The sequence below is a fragment of the Dothidotthia symphoricarpi genome, assembly GCF_010015815.1.
Source record: "Dothidotthia symphoricarpi CBS 119687 unplaced genomic scaffold P153scaffold_17, whole genome shotgun sequence".
NCBI classification, from domain to species: Eukaryota; Fungi; Ascomycota; class Dothideomycetes; order Pleosporales; family Dothidotthiaceae; genus Dothidotthia; species Dothidotthia symphoricarpi.
The window spans coordinates 124,012-147,641 of NW_022985024.1; the positions used below are offsets into that span (position 1 = coordinate 124,012).

General features: G+C 52.6%; 10 protein-coding genes across 10 annotated transcripts; 5 read left to right on the forward strand and 5 right to left on the reverse strand.

Annotated features, from left to right (window-relative positions):
* Positions 1-19: 19 nt before the first annotated feature.
* Positions 20-2,266, reverse strand: P153DRAFT_345978 (guanosine-diphosphatase). Its single transcript, XM_033666106.1, has 3 exons — positions 2,224-2,266; positions 433-2,151; positions 20-375 (listed from the first exon to the last, which is right to left on the reverse strand). Exons 2-3 carry the CDS (start codon positions 2,091-2,093, stop codon positions 318-320), a joined length of 1,719 nt encoding a protein of 572 aa, XP_033520750.1. The 5' UTR covers positions 2,094-2,151; positions 2,224-2,266; the 3' UTR covers positions 20-317.
* Positions 2,267-2,869: 603 nt separating this feature from the next.
* P153DRAFT_359371 (HET-domain-containing protein) lies at positions 2,870-4,840 on the forward strand (the record flags this gene model as incomplete). The annotated part of the gene is made up of 2 exons (XM_033666863.1): positions 2,870-3,074; positions 3,126-4,840. The coding sequence occupies 2 exons, from the start codon at positions 2,870-2,872 to the stop codon at positions 4,838-4,840; spliced, it is 1,920 nt and encodes a 639-aa protein (XP_033520751.1).
* A 292-nt stretch (positions 4,841-5,132) lies between these two features.
* P153DRAFT_297969 (uncharacterized protein) lies at positions 5,133-7,877 on the reverse strand (the record flags this gene model as incomplete). Its single annotated transcript, XM_033664197.1, has 2 exons — positions 5,133-7,574; positions 7,776-7,877. The coding sequence occupies 2 exons, from the start codon at positions 7,875-7,877 to the stop codon at positions 5,133-5,135; spliced, it is 2,544 nt and encodes an 847-aa protein (XP_033520752.1).
* Positions 7,878-8,072: 195 nt separating this feature from the next.
* Positions 8,073-9,999, reverse strand: P153DRAFT_369079 (N-terminal nucleophile aminohydrolase). Its single transcript, XM_033668677.1, has 4 exons — positions 9,678-9,999; positions 9,534-9,629; positions 8,714-9,473; positions 8,073-8,617 (listed from the first exon to the last, which is right to left on the reverse strand). The coding sequence occupies exons 1-4, from the start codon at positions 9,690-9,692 to the stop codon at positions 8,346-8,348; spliced, it is 1,143 nt and encodes a 380-aa protein (XP_033520753.1). The 5' UTR covers positions 9,693-9,999; the 3' UTR covers positions 8,073-8,345.
* A 201-nt stretch (positions 10,000-10,200) lies between these two features.
* Positions 10,201-12,665, reverse strand: P153DRAFT_322122 (ARM repeat-containing protein). Its single transcript, XM_033665166.1, has 3 exons — positions 12,194-12,665; positions 11,607-12,116; positions 10,201-11,557 (listed from the first exon to the last, which is right to left on the reverse strand). The coding sequence occupies exons 1-3, from the start codon at positions 12,422-12,424 to the stop codon at positions 10,631-10,633; spliced, it is 1,668 nt and encodes a 555-aa protein (XP_033520754.1). The 5' UTR covers positions 12,425-12,665; the 3' UTR covers positions 10,201-10,630.
* Positions 12,574-14,812, forward strand: P153DRAFT_76106 (uncharacterized protein). The gene is made up of 4 exons (XM_033673390.1): positions 12,574-12,686; positions 12,766-13,960; positions 14,009-14,375; positions 14,424-14,812. Exons 2-4 carry the CDS (start codon positions 12,781-12,783, stop codon positions 14,683-14,685), a joined length of 1,809 nt encoding a protein of 602 aa, XP_033520755.1. The 5' UTR covers positions 12,574-12,686; positions 12,766-12,780; the 3' UTR covers positions 14,686-14,812.
* Positions 14,813-15,475: 663 nt separating this feature from the next.
* Positions 15,476-16,772, forward strand: P153DRAFT_369081 (uncharacterized protein). Its single transcript, XM_033668678.1, has 2 exons — positions 15,476-16,358; positions 16,423-16,772. Exons 1-2 carry the CDS (start codon positions 15,683-15,685, stop codon positions 16,587-16,589), a joined length of 843 nt encoding a protein of 280 aa, XP_033520756.1. The 5' UTR covers positions 15,476-15,682; the 3' UTR covers positions 16,590-16,772.
* A 630-nt stretch (positions 16,773-17,402) lies between these two features.
* P153DRAFT_369082 (ribosomal protein S14) lies at positions 17,403-18,326 on the forward strand. The gene is made up of 3 exons (XM_033668679.1): positions 17,403-17,505; positions 17,638-17,737; positions 17,835-18,326. Exons 1-3 carry the CDS (start codon positions 17,444-17,446, stop codon positions 17,841-17,843), a joined length of 171 nt encoding a protein of 56 aa, XP_033520757.1. The 5' UTR covers positions 17,403-17,443; the 3' UTR covers positions 17,844-18,326.
* Positions 18,327-18,379: 53 nt separating this feature from the next.
* Positions 18,380-20,855, reverse strand: P153DRAFT_322132 (DNA polymerase alpha 70 kDa subunit). The gene is made up of 4 exons (XM_033665167.1): positions 20,441-20,855; positions 20,216-20,389; positions 18,768-20,166; positions 18,380-18,706 (listed from the first exon to the last, which is right to left on the reverse strand). Exons 1-4 carry the CDS (start codon positions 20,767-20,769, stop codon positions 18,530-18,532), a joined length of 2,079 nt encoding a protein of 692 aa, XP_033520758.1. The 5' UTR covers positions 20,770-20,855; the 3' UTR covers positions 18,380-18,529.
* Positions 20,856-21,065: 210 nt separating this feature from the next.
* P153DRAFT_297856 (CRAL/TRIO domain-containing protein) lies at positions 21,066-22,088 on the forward strand (the record flags this gene model as incomplete). Its single annotated transcript, XM_033664181.1, has 2 exons — positions 21,066-21,663; positions 21,715-22,088. 2 exons carry the CDS (start codon positions 21,066-21,068, stop codon positions 22,086-22,088), a joined length of 972 nt encoding a protein of 323 aa, XP_033520759.1.
* Positions 22,089-23,630: the final 1,542 nt, after the last annotated feature.

Consider the following 23,630-nt stretch of genomic DNA (forward strand, 5'->3'; position numbering starts at 1 on the left):
TGTATATATTCTCCGCTTTGTTTGATATCCCATCAGTCTCTGTTTGTTGAATGTGTAGCATTTGGATTTCAGTCTTTCTAGCATGATACTAATTGCCTGACTGCACCATCTCCCGTCCGCCCAATACCCAGCGAATACGAAGCACAAAGTCTACCATACCACATGCGTCGTACACCTCCCACAAAACAAAACAAAACAACCGGGGTCCAACAGTCCCAAAAACGCCAACATGCCGACATCCAAAAAAGATCTATTCGATAACATGACTACTCCCGCCTCGCGACGGGGCAGATTCAATAGAGCAAGGGAGACCGCGACTAGTGAATCTCCTTGATCTTGCACTGCCAGCCCGAGTTGGCCTCGAGGAGGGGCAAACTATTTCATCATTAGCACACACACACACCATCATATATGGGAAAAGGGGGGACTAACCTAGCACCCAGACACCAACCCAGCTCATTCCCCTTGACCTGTTTCGCGATCTTAACCTCGCGATCAAGCGGCATGCCATACCCAGTATGCAGCAGGGCAAGCTGAAAGTTCAGGTCAAGACACCACTCGGGCCGTCCCCTTAGCTCATCCATAGCATTAGGCACGCCCTGAAACACATCCCAGCCCTTCTCGCCCTGGCAGACTTTCTGCGCCAAGTCGCCCAGCTCGCGCAGGGTGAACGACTCAGGCATACCGAGGTCCTGTGTGCGGTCGTAGAAGTAGCTGAGCAGGTAGACGGCCTCGGAGGCGAATGTCTGCTCGAAGGGGGGCTGGTGGACGCCGCGGAAAGCGCAGGGGGCGATTTTGCACTCGTCGTCTTTGTGCAGGGTTTTCTCTGCCCAGCCGCGGCACTGCGTGGGGGCGGCTGTGAGGGGGCCTGTCATGTTTACTTTTACGGTTGCGCCGAGGGGGTGGTCGGCTGGCATGGCTACGTTGACTTCGCGGCTCATGCCGGGCGCGATGCAGGGGTTTACGATGGGGCTGTCGAGGTATGCTTTGCTGCCTGAGTCTTTGTTTTGTGTGTACAGGGAGTCGAGGATGGTGCTGTGGAGGTTGTTGCGCGCTTCCATTAGCCCGTAGCCCAGGTACGAGTGCTGGTATAGCTTGAAGACGTGGCTGCCAAATTCCAGCTTGTACTTGTGGTCGCCTTCTGCGAGTTCGGTGGGCAGACCGCCGCGGGGGCTGTCAGGGAAGGTAGGCTCGAAGACGATTTGCGTGGAGCCGCCGCCGAGGTCGAGAACGGCGGCTGTGGGGTTCTTGTCGGGTCCTCCAACCTTGCCCAGTAGGTAGTTGATTGTGATCCAGGCGTAGACGCCCTCCATCTCACCGGGCATGACTTCGACACCATTTCTCTCTTCAGAGACGAGAGGGAACGGGTAGGCGTTCTCCAAACGGTTACGGACAGCAGCGAGGGTGTTGCTGCTCTTCTCCTCGCCGAGCTTGCGCAGACCAGCCGTGGCCTTGACGGCAATGGGCGTGCATGCTTGGTACTCCGGGGGTACGTTCTTCACCGCCACATCGAGGAGGACATCCAGACTCTTGGCGGCGCCCTCGGCATCAGCGCCGTACGACGACAGGCCTGAGCCACCATCTTTCTTGGGCGTCTGCTCGAAGATCTCGCTCTCGAGCTCAGGGCTAGGGCCGCAGTTGTTGAACTTGTAGACGTGGATGCGGGAGCCTGTGCTGCCGGCGTCGATCATGAGCGCGTACTGGATCAGCGGCTTGTCCTTGGAGAAGGATTTGACGCATTTTGCCGCGACGCCGCCCGCTGCTGTGTTGCCGCCTGATGTGTCTACAGCCGTCGACAGGCCACTCCGGGGCGCAACGAAATATAAGACGAGCACAATGAAGGCGATGATGCCGCCCGTCTTCAGGTAGCGCACCCGCTGCCCCTGGTTCATGTTCGCGGAGGTCTTGAAGTCACTCATGAAGCCGTTCGAGTTGTTTGACCGGCGTCGGTCTGTCTTGTCGTGAGGATCGCGATGGGGGTCGAAGGTGCGTGGCAGGGAGACGGAGAGCGGTCGTCGCCGTGTGCCCGCGAAACTAAAGTAGGACCAAATGCCGGGACGTCGTTGGCCGGGGACTTCAATGCCGCTGGACATGCCACTAGGGGAAAGGGGAGAGAGAGTCCTGGGTTCAGGACGTGTGCATTGAGCTGGTCTGCATGCCAGAGTCAGTTTAGATTGTTACACAGCGCGGGAACCACTTCCTACTTTAGGAGAAGCAACGTACAACAAAACCAGATCGAGCAGAAAACAAAGTCGTTGAAGAGGCTTGTCCCCTGGTTGCACCTGCTTCGTGTTCCTTTGCTGGACTGGACCCTGTGCCAAGACTCTTTTTCTACGCCTGCAGGGGTGTGGCTGCGGAGCGTTCAGCGGAAGTGAACCATTCCTGCCTCTCTGCATTCTCCCATTCACATCAACGACACAGACATGGTGGTCATTGTAGGTTTTGTGTTCAAGGCTTTCAGCTCAACTTGCAGTGTCGAGCCAGACAAAATATCATGTCATACGTCTTCGCCTATTCGTCGAGACCATGTAGGGAAGCTGCAGGCTGCAGACCACACTGCATCTCTTCGTCTCGATCCTTTCCTGAACCATCTTCTATCATTTGCTCAGACCCATAACTCTTTCGTATTGCAATGTCTTTACAGCCAGAACACGAACACGCCCAAGATACGGAGCTGAACTCTACGACATGTCCAGTCGCCCTCCATACGCTGTGCGATAATTGTCGAGCCTTCTTTGCAACGTGTGAAATATTCAGCCTCACAATTAACCCAGGAGTAGACTATAAATCCGGAGAGAACAGATCATATCGTATCACTACTGTCAGTCATCTACTTGCCAACGATCAGAATTGTCACTTTTGTATCATGATGCTAGATGGTTTGAGCCCCAAGGACGGGCACGCCGATTTGCATTCAAACCCAGACAATTTGATTAGTTTGTCGACATGGCTGATCAAAAACGAATGGGATGGACACGCCGATATAGTATGCAGTCCTGAAGAAGCAAAGTTCAAGTGGGATGACCCTCCCACTCGCTACGAGGTTACACATCTACTCTTTAGATATTTTGGTTGTGAGTGAAGTTATGCAAGTCATCCTCAACGTCAAGAAACTGATCGTCCAGCAATTCCAACGGGGGATGGGTTTTCGAGACACCTCACCTCGTCCCATGTACCCAGCCGTGCTTGCGACAATATGGCCCAGGTCAGCGCCTGGATCAATTCATGCTTGTCAGACCACGACAAGTGCCGAAAAGTCCAACAGGACTCTACAAACGCTGGCCAGCTGCCCGCGAGGCTCCTCGACCTGGAACGAGATCGAATCTCGCTAAAGTGTGATGTAGCTGGCAACGACAGTATACAATACCTCACTCTCAGTCACATGTGGGGGCCAAACCCAACGCAACAGCTGCAACTAGTCACTTCAAGACTAAAAGAGTTCCAGCTCGAGGTCCCTCTCCAGGAGATGTCTGTCATATTCAAGGAGGCTGTGAGAATCACGCGTGCTTTGGGATTTCGATACCTGTGGATCGATAGTCTGTGTATTATACAAGACTCGTCATCGGACTGGGAGCAAGAAGCCAGCAAGATGGCAACGACATACGGGAACGCGGTTTGCAGCATAGCCTTCTTGTTCCCACCCGGTAACAATGGCATGGTACTACGGAAGGATCCCCGGAGATGGAACGCGTGCGTAGTTCGTGATCCTACACGTGATAGCAAGGGAATCTGGATTTCCCGGTTGAACTCACGGTCTGCGATACGGCGCCATGATTGGCCCTTGTTCTCTCGAGCGTGGACGTTCCAGGAACATCTTTTGTGCCCGCGCACTCTTCTCTACGGGCAAGAGAACCTGATGTGGGAGTGCTCAGAGGTCTTCTGCGACGAGCTGATGGGTTCGCTCAAGACGCTGGAACAACCCCATAGAAAACATACGTGGGAATGGAGCTGGAAAGCAGTCACCAAACCAAAACTCTATACGCAAATGTTGAGTATCAGATCCGTACCAGCACTCGGCGCGTCTGCCAAAGATGTGCTGGAAGTTGGAACCATCTGGGCGAATCTCGTTCTCGAGTATCGAGAGAGAAACTTGACTGTGGCGAAAGATCGCATCATGGCATTCGCGGGCATCGCCCGGGCAATACACAACATGACCGGACTGACGTATCTCGCCGGCACCTGGCTCGAGTACATCCAGCCTTGCCTGCTATGGAGCCATCCGCACGACCACGCCCAAAAACCCCGAGAACCAGGCTCACTGGACGCTCCCAGCTGGTCATGGTTCCGCGCCTCACTGTACCCTCGTGACTTATTCGACTTCACCTCCGCTCCAGACGTCCACCTCTTCAGAAAGTCGTATGTCAGACGCGTTTTCTGGGCTGAAGCCGTCTCGTTCAAATTCCCGTCCCACCCCAAGAACCACGTGCCCCAACCCGCTTTCTACAATTTCGCCGGCTTGCGCTTGACTCTCAACGCGTTGACGGTGAGAACTAGCTATGCGCTGGACTTCGAGTCTTGTCTACCGACACGGATCGAGGCGCTCTACGGCGGGGATAGTAGCGCGCAGATCGACTGTTGCTATGACAGCCATCCACTGCAACGAAAAAAAGAACTATTGGGTGACGTCCGCTTAGCGCTCATCATGGAGTTTGAGTACTTGGATCACAGGGCAACGTACTCAGCGGGCCTGTTGCTGGTGCCGGGTCTAGAGGAGCAGACTTGGAGGCGGATAGGCGTGTGGACGGTTGATGTTTGCGATATACCTCCGGAGCACGGGCGGGTTCAATCTGTCCTGAATCTGCTGGGAGAGTGCAGGGTGGAAGAGGTGACTTTGGTCTGAAGATAGGGCAAAGACTCGCTATATCGGCTGTCCTGCAGGAAACTATATGCATCGTCGATTGATATTACATATAGTCTTTGTCTCCGACTTGTATTGTTTTGATGGAGAAAGGACTTTCCTAGTATGTACCGCCATGACGCTCTACAAAGTTCTTCCTCCTCCATTCCCTCGCCATTCATCTCCTAACGTCCGCCCTATTTTCACCACACAATGTCATCCATCCAGAGTACGACTTACCTCAAGGCAAATACAAACCCCCTTACCCCCTCCAATAACAGTCCCACAACCCCCATCACAGTCCCCAATCCCCCGCATGGTCTCTATTCATATGAGCATACACATCCGGCCCACACCCAAACGTCCGCATGCACCGCCAACAAATATGAGCCCGACAAGACCGACACTCCATATGATTGCACCCCGCGCTCTTCTGAATAGGCGTGCCACAAGAAGGACAGTCCCGCGCATCATTCTGCTTCTTCCATTCCGAGAACTCGTCCGCACCGTCTCGAGCACTACTAGCCTCTTCGCATGTCTGTCCAGGGTGAGCCGCGCCGTGACAGGCCGTACAGGTGGACGTGAGGCAGTAGTCGCAGTTATAAGCGACTGGATGTTCTGGCGCGGAGATGCGGTAGAAGCGGTCGCAGTCGGGGGTGGAGCAGTACTGGAAGGCAGATGGGTGGGAGCGGATGTATCTAGCCACGGAGGATTCGAGGAGTGCTTCGTAATCGGTCGCGGGTAGCACGGTGCGTAGGTCTTGCAGAGTGAGGGGAGTACTGCATGTTCCGGATTTACCTAAGCAGCAGAGAGGGAAGGTTGATGTGGACGCTGCTTGTGCGATGATGCAGGAGCTGCAGTACGTGTGGCCGCAGGCTGTTTTGAAAGCGTCTTCCGCTGGAGTCCAACACACTGCACACAGTGGCACGGCCTCCCCGTCAATGGACATGTCGGCGATAGACTCAGGTATATCTGGCCGATAGGACTTCAGGATCTCCTGGATCTTAGCTTCTTCCCTGTCTGTACCGGTAAGTATTATCTGCTTTGGATTCGATGTAACGTCCAGCTTCACCCTGTCTTTACCGACAGCAGCGACAATCAGTCGGAACCCCCCTTTCACAGCGGTAGCTAATGAGTTTGAGTCAAGCAAGATGTTTCTGGTCTGACTGTTGGTCTCTTCGATTTTCGCTAACAGTGCTTCCTGTGCAGCATGAATGTTCACCTCCTCTCCATAGAGTCGCAGGAGCATTTTCCGTCGATCACGAACAATGACGACTCCATGCAAAGTCATAACTTGATCGAGAAATGGCGTGAATGAGCCTTGGAAAAAGTACGCATGGGTCAAAGGCTGTCCACCGCTGGTAGCGATAGTGCCCGCCAACAACTTCTCAACCTGTATCTTGACGTGAGCGACTGACGCTTTGTCAGAGCCAGATACACGAATTTGCGTGTACGCCTTGAGCGGATTATCGTAAGCCTTGATAGCAACATATTGAGCACTCCGTGCTGTGTCGGCCAGCGCATAGAGTTGGGTCGTGATGACCTTCAGCACGCGTTGCGAGACTGGTAGCTTGACGGAGACGGTCTGTTGAACATGCAATTTATCGTTTGATTCAGGTTCGACCGCGGAACCGTTGAGTTGCTTCACAGCTTGAACGGCCTCATCGGGACTTGAAAACTTTGCATAGGCTTTGACTTTGGATCCACCAGGTTGGACTGTAACTGACCACTCGAGGACGTGACCACATTTTTCTAAAGACGCTCCCACGTGATGCCGGAGGTCTTTCGAAGACTTGGAGTGGGATTTCTGACCCAATCTGATCTCCGACGGCCCGTATTTGAAGTACTGTTTTAAATCATTGACACTGGTATGGACATCGAGATTGCCAACTTTGATCCCACGGGAGTCTGATGAAAGTACAAAGGTAGGTCGGCGTCCTCGGAATTCCACGTCTTTCTTTTCGAGTTTCGACAGTGACTGTTTGGCTTGGCCCATGTTGCCATACTCTAGATGAGCTGACAGAGAAGGATTGTGCCACGTACAAGTGACCCCGGAGAGATGTAGGCGATTAGTACCCGACTCAGATTCGCCAATCTGAACAGTGTTGATTTTGGCACCGTAGTCGTTTATCCAGGAGTCAGTACCAGACTCGAAGGCGTTCCTACTTGCAACACCCCCGTCAGCTACCTTGACTTGAGCTGATTGCTTTGCTGTCTGCGAGTCGAGCTTTACCACAATCGATTCTACGTGCCGGCTGACTCCTGAGCTGACGAGCATTTTACGTATGTCATCTAGGGTAGCGTGTCGTGGTAAACCTGTCACAGCCAGGATCGAAAAGTCGGATGGTAGTGAAACCTTGGCGACCGCAGCGCCTTCCGCGAAGGTGATTGTAGCTCCTACTACGGTTCTCGAGAGTGAATGCTGTTCATGAGGATGACTCCTGTCATGAGCGTGTGTATCAACAATCTTATCTCGAGGCTGTTCAGGATTAATCTCTTGGGCTACAGCGACAACTTCGGTGAAGTTCTTTAACCCAGCATCCCGTGAGCTATGATTGAAGGGGCAATCGTTTCCTTTGAAACACAAACCTCTTAGGTAGAACGTACACGGAATCTTTGACTTTAGGTCCGTCGGCGCCGATTGTGGAGTAGAAGAGCTGTCCACCAATGTGTGATTATACTTGCATGCAACGCCGTTCTTACAAGCGCCTTTTCGAAAGAAGCTACATGGCACCCGCTTCTCTTTGCCTCGAGGTCCGGCTTCAGTAGTTCCAGGGCCACCAGTCGACGCCGGTGGCGTAGGTATGGAGGTCGCGTTCAGGTCATGCTCGTAGCTACACGCCACCCCGTTTTTACAGGAACCTTTCTGGAAGAACGCACATGGTTTTCGCTTTCTGTTCAGTGAGACATTATTGGTATTCACTGTTCGGGACGCCACAAATGGTGGGGTAGAAGCATTGGACGAGGGCCGAAGATGTTCAAAGCTGCAGGTGTCGCCTTTGGCGCAGCGTCCCTGCTCAAAGAAGCGACAGAGTACCATGATGATTTTGGTCTGGCTAAAGAACAGAAGAAGAAGCACTCACGGTTGGTTTTGGGTAATAAGTGACAAGTCGCAGGCAGCAGGCTGAGATCAGGCTTGAGAGGGCGAGGTGAAAGCATGTGGGGAGAAAAACTTACGTCATTCGCAGAACCAACCCGACAGCCTTGTTCTGATATGTTCTGATATGTTTTTATGCATGAACATGAGCCAATGTGCTACACTGCTCAATGGCGGGGTAGGTTCGCCAAGCAGAAGGGGGGAGTGGAGCGAGGAGAGGTGAACTCGGAATCGAATGTAACCCTGAGAGAGCCCAGGATTGAGGATAATCTAGAAACGACACGCGATACAGACTCTCGAAAGGGTATTCAAACGACAAGAAGAACCAACCCACGTCGTTCCAGTACCCACGCAACTGAAGCATCATCACTCACAAACACATCCCATTCCCTACCCTCTCCACAAACTTTCTCACTCCATCCTCAGCCGCCGTATGGCACCCGTGACAACCTCCGAACCCCTCAACGGACTCGCTCTTCCTGAGCCGCCATCCTCCGACGTCTTACCCTGCGTCAGCACGCGTTTATCCGGTCCCGTGACAGTTTGGCCTTTGGCTTGCGCAAAGCCCGCAGAGCGCTCGTGTGCGGGGTTTGTGGAGTAGAAAGCGTCGATGATGGGGTGGATCATGACTGTTTGTTTGGAGATCGTGAGGGTGCTATTCGTGGGGACTGTTACCCAGTTGTCTGTTTAGCGGGTTAGCAGCTTATATTAAAATGCAAGATGGAGTACAAAATACGAAGAAAGTGGTGAGGTGTTGGGAGATTGAGGAAATAACATACCTCGCTCGAAAGTGAGTGGCTCGCTGGCGACGAGGACGATATCAGATCCCTTGTCTCTCCGCTCCATGACATAATCCCTTCTGTCTTCTGAATCGGCATCCTTCTGCTCCCCCTTCAACTCCTTCCAGCTTGTGCCACTCGAGAAGAACAAACTGGCCGCTTCATCCGTCTTGCTACTCACATACCTCGTGCATACCACACTTTCTCCATCCGTAACCGCAAAGTTGAGCAGACTCCTGCTATCTTCACTCCCCATACCATCTTCACCCACGAAATCTCTGATGAACTCGTTGATGCGCTCAATAGTCTTCAACATTGCCTTCCTCAACACTGTATGCCCAAAACCGCCCTTTCCAGGCTCAGAATCCGGGGATATCCCTGCCTTATCCAAACAATCCAAGAATAGCGCAAAGGCCCATTCGGAATCCGTACTCCCCTGGACAAGCGTGAACCACTGCTCATTCAAGCTGAGCGCAAGCCGTCGCTTGATGCCCTTGAAACAGCCAATACCGCCATTGTGCATGAACATCAGGCTCTTATACGAAAAGGGATGGCAATTTGAATCCGACAGATTGCCTTCGGTTGTGGCGCGGACGTGGGCGAAAATGAGGGACGACGTTGTCTTGGAGGCTATCCGCGACAGGTTTATGCAGTTCCAGGCGGGAATCGTGGAGGTGAAGACGCAGGGTTCGGGGCCGAGACAAGGAGACGTGTAGTAGCCGATTCCGAAGCCATCACCGTTGTGCGGTCGACGACGATCCTGTGGGCTGTGAGTCGCGTGTTCAACTGTTTGCTATCATCGAGCTGGTGGTGACGTTACCAGGCGGAGACGAGAATCAAACGACTGTGTGAGAATGGAATGCGAAGGGTTCAGGATAAGTTCCGAGAGTAGTATCTCGTCTTTCCCTTTGTAGACCTATGTCTGTGAGCTGTGTGACTCCTGCAGTTCTTTCAGCGTACTGACCATAAATCTGCACATAGTAGGCGTGCGTGGAATCTCTTCCGAAGTTCTGTGTTAATTGCAGTATCAAGGAAAGGTAACCGAAGGCCTGCAATACTTAAAGAATGCAGTATGTGAACGATAACAATGTGTTGGCAAATTGTTCAGGGCGGTGTACGTGTTGTGATTGCGCCATCGGGACCGGACATGGTGCAAAGGTTACTGAGGTGCAGCCATATTGCAAGAGGAACCTGGAGTGAATTTGAGGCCACAATGTTTGCACAAACATATCGTCAATCGCACACGATACGCGATCAGAAGCCGAGAGCTAAGATACAGATGCCCCCACGCGTTGGCGGTGGAGCTGCAGCCGCGGGGTGCTAAGTGCTAAGCCCGGTCAAGCCATGACGTATGAGTCGTCACGAGCACGTTATCAGCAAACTGTACACAACCCCATTCATCATAGAAGCATTGAAAACAGTGGAAAGATATCATGAGGCCGATCTGCTCGGCAATATATTCAGCTATCTGGCTGATACGAATGAGTCGAAAGGCATTGCTCTCATATAACCATGACCCAGACCTCCCAGTTCGACCCAACCCATTCTGGTTCGACAACCACAAACACACAACGCCAGGGATATGATGCGGATAAGAGACAGCTAAGGGGTTACAAGACGGTGTATCGTTGATGTTTCGTAGATGATCATGGCGAAAAGGGCGATCCGGACGGAGGCGCCCAGAGAAGGATGGGGGGGATTGCGAAGGAAGTGTAATCCTTCGCCGCGCGAGGTAGTCGTGGCATTTCCAAGTATCATGTGGAAAGTCGTGGGCTTTCATCATCTCCAATTCGATTTGGAGAGTACCGGATGCGGCCGACCAAAAACTGAAGGCGCGCATGGGTGATGGGGACAACTACTGCACGGTGTGCAGAACATGGTGCGACTTTTAAAAACTGGCTTACTGAAATGCAACGCTTACATGTCCATGGAGTCACCACCGTTGGCGAAGTTGAAGTTCTGTTGTTGCTGTTGTTGGGTGTTCTCAGCGCCGAAGCCGAAGTGACCCTCCTGGTTGACCTGGGGACCGGCCTCGTTCATGTTCTCCGCCTCATTCTCCTCATCGGAGAAGTACTTCTCAATGATGTTGTACGCCTTCATGTAAATCTCCTCGTTGGCGTTGTTCTGGCACTCGTGGATCTTCTCCATACCGCCAACCTCTTCAATGAAGAGTGCGTAGCGGTTGATTGAGTCGCCGCCAGTACCTTCCTGCTGCTCCTTGTCCATGTCACCCACCTTGAGGATGTTCTCGAGACCATCGAGAGCGACCTGGATGATCTTGTTATCAGGGCATGCAAGCAAATCGCAAAGAGGCTTGATGCAGCCACTCTGGACGAGGTAGCGGATCTGGGCCGGCTTCTGCAGACCACCGGAGGTGGCGTTGGAGATGGCCCAGCAGGCTTCTTTCCTTGTCTTGAAGTCGCCGTTCTGGAGGAGGTGAATGAGAGGCGGGATGATGTTGGCGTCAACAACGGCCTGGATCTGGGTAGAGTTGCCGGCGGTGACGTTGCTAATAGTCCAGCAGGCCTCCTTGCGAATCCCATCCTTAGTGGAGCTCAGCAGAGACAGCAGAGCTGGCAGCGCGCCGCAGTTGATGATGACTTGGGTCTGAACGTCATCACCCGTAACGATGTTTCCGACGGAGCGCAGGGCAGGGGTCTGGACAGAGGTGGACGCGTGCATCAACAGCTCTACAAGACGACGAGGAATGCCTGCCTCAATGACAGCCTGGATCTTGTCGTTGGAGCCATCGGAGAGGTAAGAGATGGCCCAGCAGGCGTCGATGAGGACTTCATCGTCGAGAGAGTACACGAGCTTAGAAAGGACGGGGAGCGCAGGTTGGATCTATTTACGTCAGCATTGGTATAGGCTCGTGTTGCTTGCGGGTACTTACCGTCTGCCAGTCTGGCTGGGGTGTCTTTCCACGGCAGAAGTTGCTCAAGGTCCAGGTGGCATTCCTCAGCATGCTTAGCTTACGGCTGTCGCCCAGGAGGGCAAGCAGCGGGCGCAGGGCACCGGCCTGCAGGACAAAGTCACGGCATGCGGGGCTGTCACCGGCAATGTTACCCAGAGCCCAGACAGCCTGCTCCCGGACGTCTGGCTCGTGGCTGCTGAGCAGCTCGACAAAGATGGGCACGGCGCCCGCCTCGATGACGACCTGTGTCTGCTGGGCCGAGCCCGACGCGATGTTGGTGAGGGCCCATGCGGCCTCGAACTGCACCAGTGTGTGCGGGGAGCGGAGGAACTCGACGAAGCGGCTCACGACGCCCGTCTCGATAACGCGCTCAATGGGGGGGTTGCGCTCCTTGCTGAGCAGCTTGCGGAACTTGGTCGTCGCCTGGATCTGCTCGTCGATCTGCTCCGAGAAGACGCCCTTGACCATCTGGGGGAGCTCTTCGCTGAGCTGGTGTCGTGTGTCAGCCTCGTCTACTCAAAGACCCCTGGTCCCGGGGCGGGCATGCCATGGTGGGGTATACTGACCTGGCCCTCAACGTTGCCGCCCTCATCGTCACTGTCGGGAGCGGCACCCAGCGACGCGCCCGGTTGGTCTCTGCCGGAGATGCCACGACGCTTGGCGAGGTTCTCCTCTCGCTTTGCCCGGCGAATCTCTACCTGTTGCTCCTCACGACGGCGGCGCAGCTCGTCAGGCTTGAAGGCGCTCTTGGCCTTGAAGGTTGTGCGTCGATGCTCGGGAATGTACTTGTCCGCCATGGTTGGGGCGACTGTGGGTGAGTGTGGTAGGGGTAAGGCGAAGGAGTGGTGAAGCAGTGTTTGTTTGCAGTGGAATCTTTCCTGGCCGTGGGGCAAGGAGGGTGAAAAAGGGCGCTAAACGACAAGTGCCTTGGCTCTGCGTGCTAGCAAGCGCGTCGTTCCCAAGCAACCACCCCAAACAATCTCTCGACGGGCGCTTCATGTGCCTCATATTGTCTGCCAATCCCTGCAGTGTGTAAGAATTGTCAAGCTGCAAACGACTGTCAGTCTATGAAACTCCGGATGCAGCCAGAAGGGCTCTTTGTGATCAGTTTGGTGTACGCTGCGCTAACCTCTTCTAGACAGTTCTCGATTCGATGCCGCTGCCGCCTGGCTTCACGTCCATCAAGGACACCAACAGGGGGAAATCAGGTGATGTAGTCAGCCTGCTCGGAATCATAGTCAGTCTGAACGAACCTCGACAGACCAGAGGGTCTGACTGGTTTCTTGATTTCACCATCCAGGATGACTTCACTTCTGGCACCGTTGGGACATTCTCAGGCGCGAGTATCAATTGCCGTCTTTTCAGACCCTCGCCTACCACATTTCCCAAGATCTCTGGTGTCAATGACGTTGTCATCTTGAGGAAGTTCAAGCTGAATGACTGGCATGGCCGACTTGACTGCGTCAGTGATAAACGACAGAATTCAGGCGTTCTGGTCTTTCCCGCCAGCAAGATTCCCGTGCCAGAACTCAGCCAAGCGTATCAACTCGGAAATCAGCGTCTTCCTCATGAAGCCACTTTCGGTACCCCTGATTTCACTACTCAAGAGCAGATGGCTGTTATCCATACCAAGCATGCAGCATCTGGTGCTTTGTCAGAAGTAAGGCAGTTTGCGGCATCAAAGCCTTTCAAAGCTACGGCATCAAACAAGCTCTCTTTGATCAAAGACCTTACTTTCAGTTTGTTCTACGACGTTCGAGCTCAGCTGGTGAACATATATTACACGAACCACGGTACCGTCGAATTGAAGGTGACGGATTACACCTCCAACAGAGATCTCCATCTCTACGCAGATCCTGACGAAGAAGAATCATTCCTTGTCACATACAAGAACTGGTCCGGGCCTTATGGAACACTCACTCTTGATGTCATACTTTATGGCAGCAATGCCAATTGGGCGCGAGACAACCTTTCAAATGGGGACTACATCTTTCTCAAGAACATGCGTACGAAGATGTCGCCTGCCAACAGGCTTGAAGGTGTCATGCATGATGACAAAATCAACCCAGACCAAGTTGATATACGCAAGTTGACCAATTCAATGGACATCAATGAGATCATTAAACGGAGAGAGGCTTACGAGAAGCAACGGACTGGTAAGTCGGCCTTGGAGGTTCTACAGAGTGTACCCCAGAAGCCATCTGCGAAGGAATTTGTGGAGAAGAAAACGAAGAAGAGGGAGAAACAACGCTTGCAGAAGGAAACAGAGCAGAAAGAGCTGCAGAAGAAATATGAAGTATGGGACGCCGCGCGCAACATTATCAACGGCAATGGTTAGTATCCCTTTCCATTGCGTTGCACTATCAAATTAACGTGCATAGTCGTGGCGCGAGACCCCGACATTCAGTTGTCTACAATCTCTGAAATCATTTACAATCCCTCTCTTCAGGTACAAACACCAAGCAGGAACACCGAGTTTGCTCTTCCGTTCGTCAATTGTAAGCATCGAGCCCGCGTTAGAGTAGTCGACTTCTTTCCACCCAGACTGGAACTCTTCGCACGTAGCACGAGGGATCCTACATGGAACGAAAAGGCAAAGGCACAAACTCCGAGCAAAGAACGTTGGGAATGGAGTTTCGTACTCCTTCTTGAAGATGCAAAACCACCTCCCAATACGGTGTCTGAGAAGTTGCGTGTTGTCGTAGGGAACGATTCAGGGCAGTATCTTACCAAGCTGAATGCTGTAGAGTATGTATTTTGATTGCCAACGACAAGACACTATTAACAGTTCACTAGTCTCAAGAAAACCCCGAATGTGTTGGAGCGGCTTGAAGAGATCATGTTCATCCTTTGGGGCAACGTGTTCGAGCTCAAAACCGAACTGAGGAACAAAGGATCCGACCTGCCGCTGCCACCTGGAGACAACAGGTTGCAGAACAAACCATTCGACTGTAACATTGTGGAATACGGTGCCGAGGTGCCTGTCACTGATGAAACACCAACAGGATATGAGCGCAAGCATATGCTTTACGGGACAACCATCAGGTTTGATCCGTAGAATGTCGACTAATGTAATGGATGACCAGAATTGTACTAAAGCCAGGTAGGGAGTCTTTGTCTAAGGTTGGTCTTTATCTTGCATCAAGATGTGCAATGGTAAGCCTGTGTTATGTTGCTATCTCAAGATACACCATAGAACAACAGAGTTGGTGTCTGTAACATTGAGGGATGGGTTGTGGTTTGGAGTTGGTTTGTGGTGTTGCTTACTAGCACTAGTGAAGTCGGCCAAAACATGCAGATGAGTATCTGGAGATGTACAACATCAGATCAGTTACTGACAGACTGTCAGCTACTCCAAGTGCTCGGGATGATGTTTCAAAGATTTAGAGCGTCTAGAGTAAAGCATAGTTTATCTGTACTACTGGCTGCTTGTTACGATGAGGCTCTGTATGCTTCGCAAGCATCACTCACTTCCTCAACTTCAAATTATCCATCGGCTTTCCTGTCACTTGAATCATGTCAGTCTTTAGTTCGTATTTGCTGGTGCTTTTCTAATCACGAAATCACCCAAATGTCTTTTAAATGAAGCTTTTCGCAGGTAGAAAACATCTGAGTCTTTCAGGACACTGTTTGCAACTCACCTTTCACAACAACCAGAACCTTGTATACCTTTAATTCATAGCGATATTGAACTTGGAGGACGGCCAAGTCCATCGTATTCGAAGTGCTGATGAGGAAAGTTCGAAATGGCGTTCGCGGATTGCGTGATTCGACGTGCTCGTCGCAACATGTTACTCATAGTCACCGCAACTTCAAAAAGGAACATATGAGTACCTGCTCCCTCGATAAACAACTTACAAACTCACTCGACAATATCAATTCGATAGTGATAGTTCTCAATCGGTCGAACAAGTCCACCTGGCAAGCGAAGGAAGACGTGCGAAAGAGCTAGCAGTGACTAAGGACACCGGGTTGATCTTTGGATCATCATAGTACCGACAGAGACTGTATCTCGACTAAACTTTAACTACACTCAAAGAACTGAATCGGTCGCCATGGCTCCCAGGATCTCCAACCAGTCGATTTCACATAACTTCCCAGCCACAAAACCCATCATCCACATATCAACAACCGAGATCCCTCAATATCCTCTCCCAAACTCAACAGAAGTCCTAGACCCAACACTCATAACGCAAGACTTCGACCTATTGCGCTTCGAAGCCGCCGCCTTTGGTCAACTCCCAGCCATCCACTCAGGCACAGCCAGTCCAGCAGACTCGTCGCAGACATCCCCAGTCTCTCCAAGATCCCCGGCATCACCTGCAGACGCAAAGTATTCCACAAACCTAATATCCTCCCCATACAACAACCCCGGCCACTACCTCGACCTCACCACCCTCCCCCCACCCTCCCTCCTCTTCGCCAAAGCACTCACAGCGCTGAAACCCGTGCGGGGAGACTACGCAACCGCGCCCTACACCGAAGCGTTGAACTTCGACGACGTGCTCAACGTTCTACGCGAGCTTCTCCGCACAGAACGAGATGGAGTGGGCCAATGGGCAGAGACGAGTTTCTACGTCGTCACGTTCCGCAGCCTACTAAACGAGGGTGTGGATCAAGAGTGGCTGTATAGACTAGACTATGAGAGCCATCGCGAAGCGTGTGAAAGTGGGGGGTTGCTGAAGTACTGGTTTGGAAAGTCTGGTGGTGATAGGAGGAATCTCGCGACTTGTAAGTTTGCCCAGGAGTGCGTTGAGGGTGGAGTGTTGAGGATGGAAATGCTGACTGATTGAAGGCTTCTGGCACTCGCGTGAAGATGCGTATAAAGGTGGTCTTGGGCCGTGGCATAAGAAGGCTAGGGCTGCGGGGAGGGAGTTGTATGAGAAGATTGTGTTTTCGACGCATCGGTTTACGGTGTTGGAGGGGGTGCAGGGGTATAGGTTTGAGGATTGGAGGGAGTAAGATGAGGTTGGAGATTGTTTCGAGTGTGTTTTACATGGGTGAGTGCATACAAGGACAAGATAAAGGTTTACCGAGATCAAGCGTCTCCACTGGGAAATGCATGAAGAGAATACGCTTGGAAATTTTAAAGTAGTAATTTTAGATGGCTTGAGCTCTGATAGTTGGAAACAGTAAACCAAAGCGAGACCAGCGAATACTACAAAGTCGAGCTTGTCAACCTGCGTTGTAGACGCTGTCATTTACTTCGTGGAATGTAGAGACTTCGAGTCAGAAGATGGTAGTCTCGACTGAAATAGGAGATGTCAAGAAATGAAAGTTAGGCTTGGCCTAAGTTTGCTGATGAACACACACTAGGCATCAACATCAACTTCCATATCTCGACAGAACAGTATTGCAGTGATCAAAGGAAGAGGTGAGTTTCAAAGATACCGATGCGACTTGGTGAAAATGAACCAACGTGACGGTCTCGTCACAAGAAATAACTAAACCAACAACACGGTATAGAATAGTTGTGACGATTAGTGCCCACCAAAAATATCGTCCTAGCAATAGAATGAACGGATAGAGAAGCAAAAAATGAAGTCAATGTCCATGTCTAGACAAGTTGTCGCGCACAGACCCTCGCTTATCAAATGCCAAGAGTCAGGAACCCGGCCTCGCACACCATCGATTTTCAAACCCCGACCTCTATCGTGAACGAACAGCGCCAACGTACGACCACTAACCCCGCCTCCGAGCAGCCAATCTTGTCAGTACACCTGCCGAATCTCTGCAGAGAATTTCCAGGAGCAAAAGTACTGACTCCGAGCACAGCCAGCGATACCGCAAAACCCCCCAAACCACAACCACACAACATGTCTCACGAGTCGGTCTGGTATTCGCGTCCTAGGACCTACGGCAAGGGCTCCCGCGAGTGGTACGTTCTACCCATTATTATACACACGAGTTGGAATATCTGGGTTGGAGATGTGCGGAAGGGGATATGCAGAGGAAATGGACAATGGGATACAGGGTTGTGAAGGGACAAATGCTAACGCGACACTTACAGCCGTGTCTGCACGCACCCCGCTGGTCTGATCCGCAAGTACGGCCTCAACATCTGCCGTCAGTGCTTCAGGGAGAAGGCCGCCGACATTGGATTCGTCAAGGTACGATCTCACCTCCTACACACGATGTCTGAGAGTCGCGACACTCGACCGCTGGACCTACCTCTACAACTCTAGAGCAAACACTGACCATCTGTAGCACCGCTAAATACCCCACGAATTCCATGGCTGGAGTAGAGGAGGCGCAACGGATGATTACCCGACGACCCAACTCCTCCGACTCCCACGAGCGAATATCGATATGAGACTGGGGCGGAGAGAGCGTCGGGGCGGGATGGTTCTGCATGGCTTTCTTTCGGAATGGGAATTGTTTCCTCATATCATGATGATGGTCGGAGGGAAGGTGTCTGGCAACGATAACAAAAATCCATCCTGAATTCACGACAACGTACTGCGTACCATGTTCTGCCAGATAGAACGATATGCTTGTCGGAGATTGAAACGAAGCGCTGCTGATGTTGTAGGAACGATCTGAATGAAACGAGGGAACGGGCGAATCTGGAAAGCGATAAGACCTGGGGCGTGGATGATCGGATTCTTGAGATGTGATTGTTTCGAAGAATGTCCCCGCGTATTTGAACACATCAACGCTGCCATCAGGGTGCTCGCCCTCGAGTACTCAACCCCATGCCATATCCCACGAACACAAACGTCTGCATCGACACAAGACACAGTGAACATATTACCGATCTTCAATTCACCCAAGATCTCGAACAACGGACGAGACTATCCGAGATCTCTTTTCCCTACGCTATTCCAATTCAACCCAACCCAATCCAATCCCTTTTCATTGTCACTACATAAACCCATCTCTCCCCTGTCATACATATACATTTATATCCTCACAATATCCACTCTCGTCCTCTCCCACAGCTTATGCCCAACCGACACCCCCCTCTCCCTCTCCTCGTCAGTAACACGCGCTGGTTGAATAATCACACGCGCAAACGTGCCCGCTCCACGCCGCTTCGTCAGTGTCCCCGGATTAACAACAAGGACACACTCGACGACCTATATGGGTATTGGTTAGCACGTTGCTATGAGATGCACAGTTGGAGTTTAATAGACTCACCTTAACAGTGCCCTGCAACGCACTAGGCGTGATCAAAATATCAGGCCTAACGTTCAGCATCTCGCCGAGCTTGAGGTAACTTGTATCGAGCATAGTGCCGAGGGGGAGGAACGGACTGGGCGCTTCGTCGTCCTCCACCCCCCCATCATTATCTTCTTTCTTCGCACCAGCATTAAGCAGTTTCTGCTCCACGACCGAAGGCGCAAGCACCTTCTCACGCGCAGTAGGCGGGAAAAGCGGCAAAAAATTGCGCTGCTCGATGACATTGCGCGCACAGCGCTCGTAGGGGTTCATACCGCGCGCTTTCCCGGCAGACAATTCCTCCCTACGCAGCATATCGAGGATATCGATACTGGACATGCCGACGGTGATTTCGTTCATGCTGAGCGTCATGGGGTTAGTCACGCATTGGACCATTTTGCCCGCGGGGCCGAGGCCGAGCTCCTTTTTTATAAACTTGTCCTGCGGGAAGGCGGCTTGGTGGTGGTGTGCGTCGCGCAGGCTGGGGACGAGGATGACGTTGCAGGTTGGGAGGCGGGCGACGAAGGCTGTTAGGGCGGAGGAGATGTGGTGGCGGAAGAGGTCTGTTAGTGTGGCTTGGTCGGGGGCTGCGTTGGGCGGTGTGTCGAAGTCGCCTGTGCGGATCTGTGGGTGCTCTGCGTCGAGGAAGGGGCCTAGTAGGATGATGGAGTCTGCGTGGCTTTCGGCGGCGTTGTCGAGGAATGTGTGGAGGGGGGAGAAGTCGAGGTTTTGGTCTGTTGTGTAGGGGCCGGCTGCGATTAGCATGGTCAGTGGGCGCGGGTTCGAGGGGTCCGACTCGGGCGTGTCGAGGTAGCGGGCGTTGATTGCGTCTAGTTCGTCTGGTTTTGTGGCGGGGATGTTTAGCAGTGGGAGGGGGAGGATCTCGGAGACGACGAAGGTGGAGCCTGATGCGTTTGTGCCGCGTAAAGCGACGATTTGGCCGGGGAAGAAGTTGTAGGATGGCAGTTCGTCGACTTTCAGGGGCACACGGCGTCCTGAGCCGTACCGTCGCGAGCCTTCGAGGACCAGTGAGGCGGTGTTTAGCTTCCCCTCGCTGGTGTCGTTTGCTATGCGTCCAACGGCGATGATTTCGCTCGGCGACTGGTAGTCTGGGTTTCCGAATGCGCTGTCGTCCAGGCCCATGGACTCTTTGATCAGCTCTCGAAACTCGTCGATTCGGTCGTCGAGCACTTCGGATGCTTCTGAGAGCTTCATGGCCATGGTGCGGTACGAGAATTTGGACATGTCGGTGTTGGCCTTTAGTTTTACGCGGGGTTCTGTTGGGTTTTCCGAGGGAGGGTCTGGAAGGCTGATGTCGCCGTTCATGAACTGTTCGGTGATTTCGTTTGCGGTGGTTCGAGAGGCGAAGTCGAAGGTGCTGTAGTGCTGTCAGAAGCAGGTCGGGAGTGGAGTAGAGAGTAACTTGCAGTGCACCAGGAGCCTCGCTCTTTGGTGTCATGGCTCCACCCGGCGAGCTCATTATGTGTGCCTTGTTGAATTTGCTAGATGGTGTATCGAAGTTTGCCTTGCGCTTGACGGTGCTGCCATTGACGCCATTTGGAGCACTGGCACGCGGTGTGTTTGGCACGAGTCCTTCTAATCTATACAGTGTGAGCCAGTTGATAGCACAATGATATCTTCAAACAACACACATGTCATATACATCGCCGCCCTTTGTCCTCGGCGCCGGCTGACCCCGCTTGACGTCGTTCCGTTGCTGTGCCTTTCCTCTGCTCTCGCGCTCGAGTGAGTCCTGGATAGTCTTCTTGAAGTCTCGCGCGCTCTTCAGATCGATCTTGTTGTCCTCCCCTCCCATTTTCATGCTGTAGGCCTGCCATTTGAAATCCAGCTCTTCGGGCGAGATGGAGTACAGGCGCATTATCGACTGCAATTCTGTGAGGAGGTCCGAGGGCAGTGCATCGTCTTTGGTGTCGCAGTAGCGCTCGAAGCGCTCCGTCAGCTCGGTGGTTGCGTCGTCCATTGTGTTGGGGTGTCAAACGTGTCAAGCGTGTCAAGCGTGTCAAGCGTGTAGCGAATTCGAGATCGCGAGACGTGCTGGGCGACGCGCTCGACGCGTTGATGCTAAAGTGCTTGCACTAGGATGGGACGCGTTAGATCAGATCAGATCGTCATGCAGGGACAGGGCTTATCATCAAAACTAAATCCATGCTGTTGCTCGTCTTGTGCAAGCTGTGCTCTGGTTAACAGACCCTTCCATACCTCACCTCTATTCTTTTTTATATAATTTCACTTAGTCGAGCAACATCATCTACCAACATGTCTGCGATCGGCCCCTTCCCCGAGCCAGTGCCTGGCAGCAAGCCTGCTGCGTCCCCAGCCCTCACCGCCGATCAGCAAGCCAAGTACGAGCAGCTCCTCACCGAAGTTCGCACCTGGGACTCGGAATCGACCCCTCTCAACGACGACGAGCGCATATGGCTCACCCGCGAATGCCTGCTCCGTTACCTGCGAGCAACAAAATGGAACTCGACGCAAGCTTCCACTCGTCTGCGTTCTACCCTCACCTGGCGCCGCGAGTTCGGCACCGATGGCTTCACCTCCGACTACGTCTCGCCTGAGAACGCCACGGGCAAGCAAGTCATCTTGGGCTTCGATAAGGAGGGCCGCACGTGTCTGTATCTGTTGCCGCAGAACCAAAACACCAAGCCAGGACCAAAGCAGGTCGAGCATCTGGTGTACTCGCTCGAGCGCGCCATCGATATCCACCCACCAGGCCAGGAGACGATTGCGCTGTTGATTGACTTCCGGAATACGGGCGCGAGCGGGACGCCAGGACTGGGTATTGCAAAGCAGTGTTTGGATGTCCTGCAGAGTCACTACCCAGAGAGGCTAGGGAGGGCTTTGCTTACGCATTGTACGTCATGTCCCATGATGGATATACATGTCTTGTGCTAATTAGAACCAGTGCCCTGGTACGTTACCACCTTCCTCAAGCTCATATACCCCTTCGTCGACCCCGTCACGAAATCAAAGATCAAGACAAACGAGCCGCTCATCAACCACGTTCCCACATCGCAACTCATGAAAGTGTCTGGCGGTGAGGTCGACTTCAAGTACGACCACTCAATTTACTGGCCCGCGCTCGACAAGCTGGCCACCGAAAGGAGACAACAGAGGAAGGAGCGATGGCAGAAGGCAGGCAAGCTCATCGGGGAGAGTGAGATTTACCTATGGGGCGGAGACGCAGCAAGTGTCGGTGGAGGCGTCACGGCGGATACGGCGACGAACGGAACACAGCAGAGGAGTAGTATGGAGAAGGTGCCTGTTGCTGAAGCTTAAAGAAAGCGTTGGCGAGTATTTAAGACGGATGTGCAGGTTGTCATCTTGGAGATATATGGAAGCAATCTGGAAGCATTTGCGGTACGGCGTTGAAACGTTATAGACATGAGCCCACTCTCTTTTGGATTGGGAATAGACAACAAACGGAGCTTACAACACGTTCGATTGTTCTTCTCAACACATCGTACACAGACTGTGATCTTGTATAACCTTGGCAAGTAGTTCATGGTCCGCAAGAGAAGCCTCGAGTAACTCAATCCCCACATCACCCCAGCACCTCTTAACACAATCAATATAACTCTAGAAACAAACCTCTGTGTTGTACATCCAGCCACCAAGCGTCCGTCTATGATACACTTACTCTCCCAAGCACGCCTTCCAGACGCCGAAATTGAACTACTCGCCTACCCTCTCCCAGGCAGACACTCAGTATTCTTCCACTCCCAACAACCCGCCCACGAAGCCATTTACATGCACACAAGCCATCACACAACACGGAAAAGAGAATATTTCAAAAACCAACCTTCTACATCCTCCAAACACAACAGGAGAAAGGGAGGTCTTCATCTACCACGCACTCCACACTCCACACTCTCTCATACATAGCTACACCTACCACCGGCTCCCGGTCCAACAATCCCGCTCACATGACAAAACTCCCACACTGATGTCATGTGACCGGGTCTACTACCCGGGAGCGGGTGGTATGCACGCATGAAGTAAGTACTGGTAATAGGTGCGCGTGTAAGGCGGCCCAGGTATGTAGATACAACTAGGTAGATAGATGGGGCTCAAACTTTGTTGTTCGGCGCTTTATTTCGGGGGTTTAATCTAGGCTGTGTATGGTATGGAGACTTGTCCATCTTTCTTTCTAGATACTGGAGAGCTACGGCGTAGTGAGGTAGAATGTGCGTTTACTCAGACTCAAACTCAGCTTCCTCGCGCCTAGCCTCGAACAGCGGTTGGGATCGGATGGGAGTTCCTAGAAACGCGATGGTACAGGGCGGGACGCTTAGTCCCGGACTGGGCTGGGCTGTTTGGTCATGCATGGGGATATGTGCATGGTGAGCGTTTTTGTGGCTGGGTGTGGATTTATTGTATGGCGGCGGGGTTGGGGAGCGGGGTGGGGGTTAGGCTTGGGCTTGGGCTTGGGGGATGGGAAAGTGAGTGCGTGGTGTGTGGAGGAGTTGGTGGTTACGGTGGATGTGGTGCGGGAAGGATAAGAGAACGTGCAGCTCGGTCAGGAAAGTGTAATGGGAAAAGTGCTATGATGTGGGGGGGCTGGGGAAGTGGAAAAAGCTGATGCATTTGATGGGTTTGTATTATGTTATGTTCTCGAAAGAAGTTATCGCTAGAGGTATATGCGTGACATAGGAAAAGGGTATGTATGCTAAATGACAATGAAGTCTCGCCGTCTACGCAACGCAACAGTACAGGAATCTCTATCCCGTCCATGCAATACAACCACACCGTCTAGACACAAATGCAGACCAACTCTTGACTGACGTATTCATCCCGACCCACCTCCTCGCTAAGGGCGCA

Excerpts from the sequence above, each read along its gene's own strand:
- P153DRAFT_345978 (XM_033666106.1), bottom strand. The coding sequence starts at position 2,093 with ATGTCCAGCGGCATTGAAGTCCCCGGCCAACGACGTCCCGGCATTTGG. Across the intron at positions 376-432 it reads GGTTGGTGTCTGGGTGCTAG|TTTGCCCCTCCTCGAGGCCA; the intron begins GTTAGTCCCCCC and ends ATGATGAAATAG.
- P153DRAFT_369079 (XM_033668677.1), bottom strand. Across the intron at positions 9,474-9,533 it reads TTGATTCTCGTCTCCGCCTG|GATCGTCGTCGACCGCACAA; the intron begins GTAACGTCACCA and ends CACAGCCCACAG. Across the intron at positions 8,618-8,713 it reads GCCACTCACTTTCGAGCGAG|ACAACTGGGTAACAGTCCCC; the intron begins GTATGTTATTTC and ends CCCGCTAAACAG.
- P153DRAFT_322122 (XM_033665166.1), bottom strand. The coding sequence starts at position 12,424 with ATGGCGGACAAGTACATTCCCGAGCATCGACGCACAACCTTCAAGGCC. Across the intron at positions 12,117-12,193 it reads GCGGCAACGTTGAGGGCCAG|CTCAGCGAAGAGCTCCCCCA; the intron begins GTCAGTATACCC and ends ACACGACACCAG. Across the intron at positions 11,558-11,606 it reads CCCAGCCAGACTGGCAGACG|ATCCAACCTGCGCTCCCCGT; the intron begins GTAAGTACCCGC and ends TGACGTAAATAG.
- P153DRAFT_76106 (XM_033673390.1), top strand. The coding sequence starts at position 12,781 with ATGCCGCTGCCGCCTGGCTTCACGTCCATCAAGGACACCAACAGGGGG. Across the intron at positions 13,961-14,008 it reads CAACATTATCAACGGCAATG|TCGTGGCGCGAGACCCCGAC; the intron begins GTTAGTATCCCT and ends TAACGTGCATAG. Across the intron at positions 14,376-14,423 it reads ACCAAGCTGAATGCTGTAGA|TCTCAAGAAAACCCCGAATG; the intron begins GTATGTATTTTG and ends ACAGTTCACTAG.
- P153DRAFT_369081 (XM_033668678.1), top strand. The coding sequence starts at position 15,683 with ATGGCTCCCAGGATCTCCAACCAGTCGATTTCACATAACTTCCCAGCC. Across the intron at positions 16,359-16,422 it reads TAGGAGGAATCTCGCGACTT|GCTTCTGGCACTCGCGTGAA; the intron begins GTAAGTTTGCCC and ends GACTGATTGAAG.
- P153DRAFT_369082 (XM_033668679.1), top strand. The coding sequence starts at position 17,444 with ATGTCTCACGAGTCGGTCTGGTATTCGCGTCCTAGGACCTACGGCAAG. Across the intron at positions 17,506-17,637 it reads GGCAAGGGCTCCCGCGAGTG|CCGTGTCTGCACGCACCCCG; the intron begins GTACGTTCTACC and ends CGACACTTACAG.
- P153DRAFT_322132 (XM_033665167.1), bottom strand. The coding sequence starts at position 20,769 with ATGGACGACGCAACCACCGAGCTGACGGAGCGCTTCGAGCGCTACTGC. Across the intron at positions 20,390-20,440 it reads GGCGGCGATGTATATGACAT|ATTAGAAGGACTCGTGCCAA; the intron begins GTGTGTTGTTTG and ends CACACTGTATAG. Across the intron at positions 18,707-18,767 it reads CGTTGCAGGGCACTGTTAAG|GTCGTCGAGTGTGTCCTTGT; the intron begins GTGAGTCTATTA and ends ATACCCATATAG.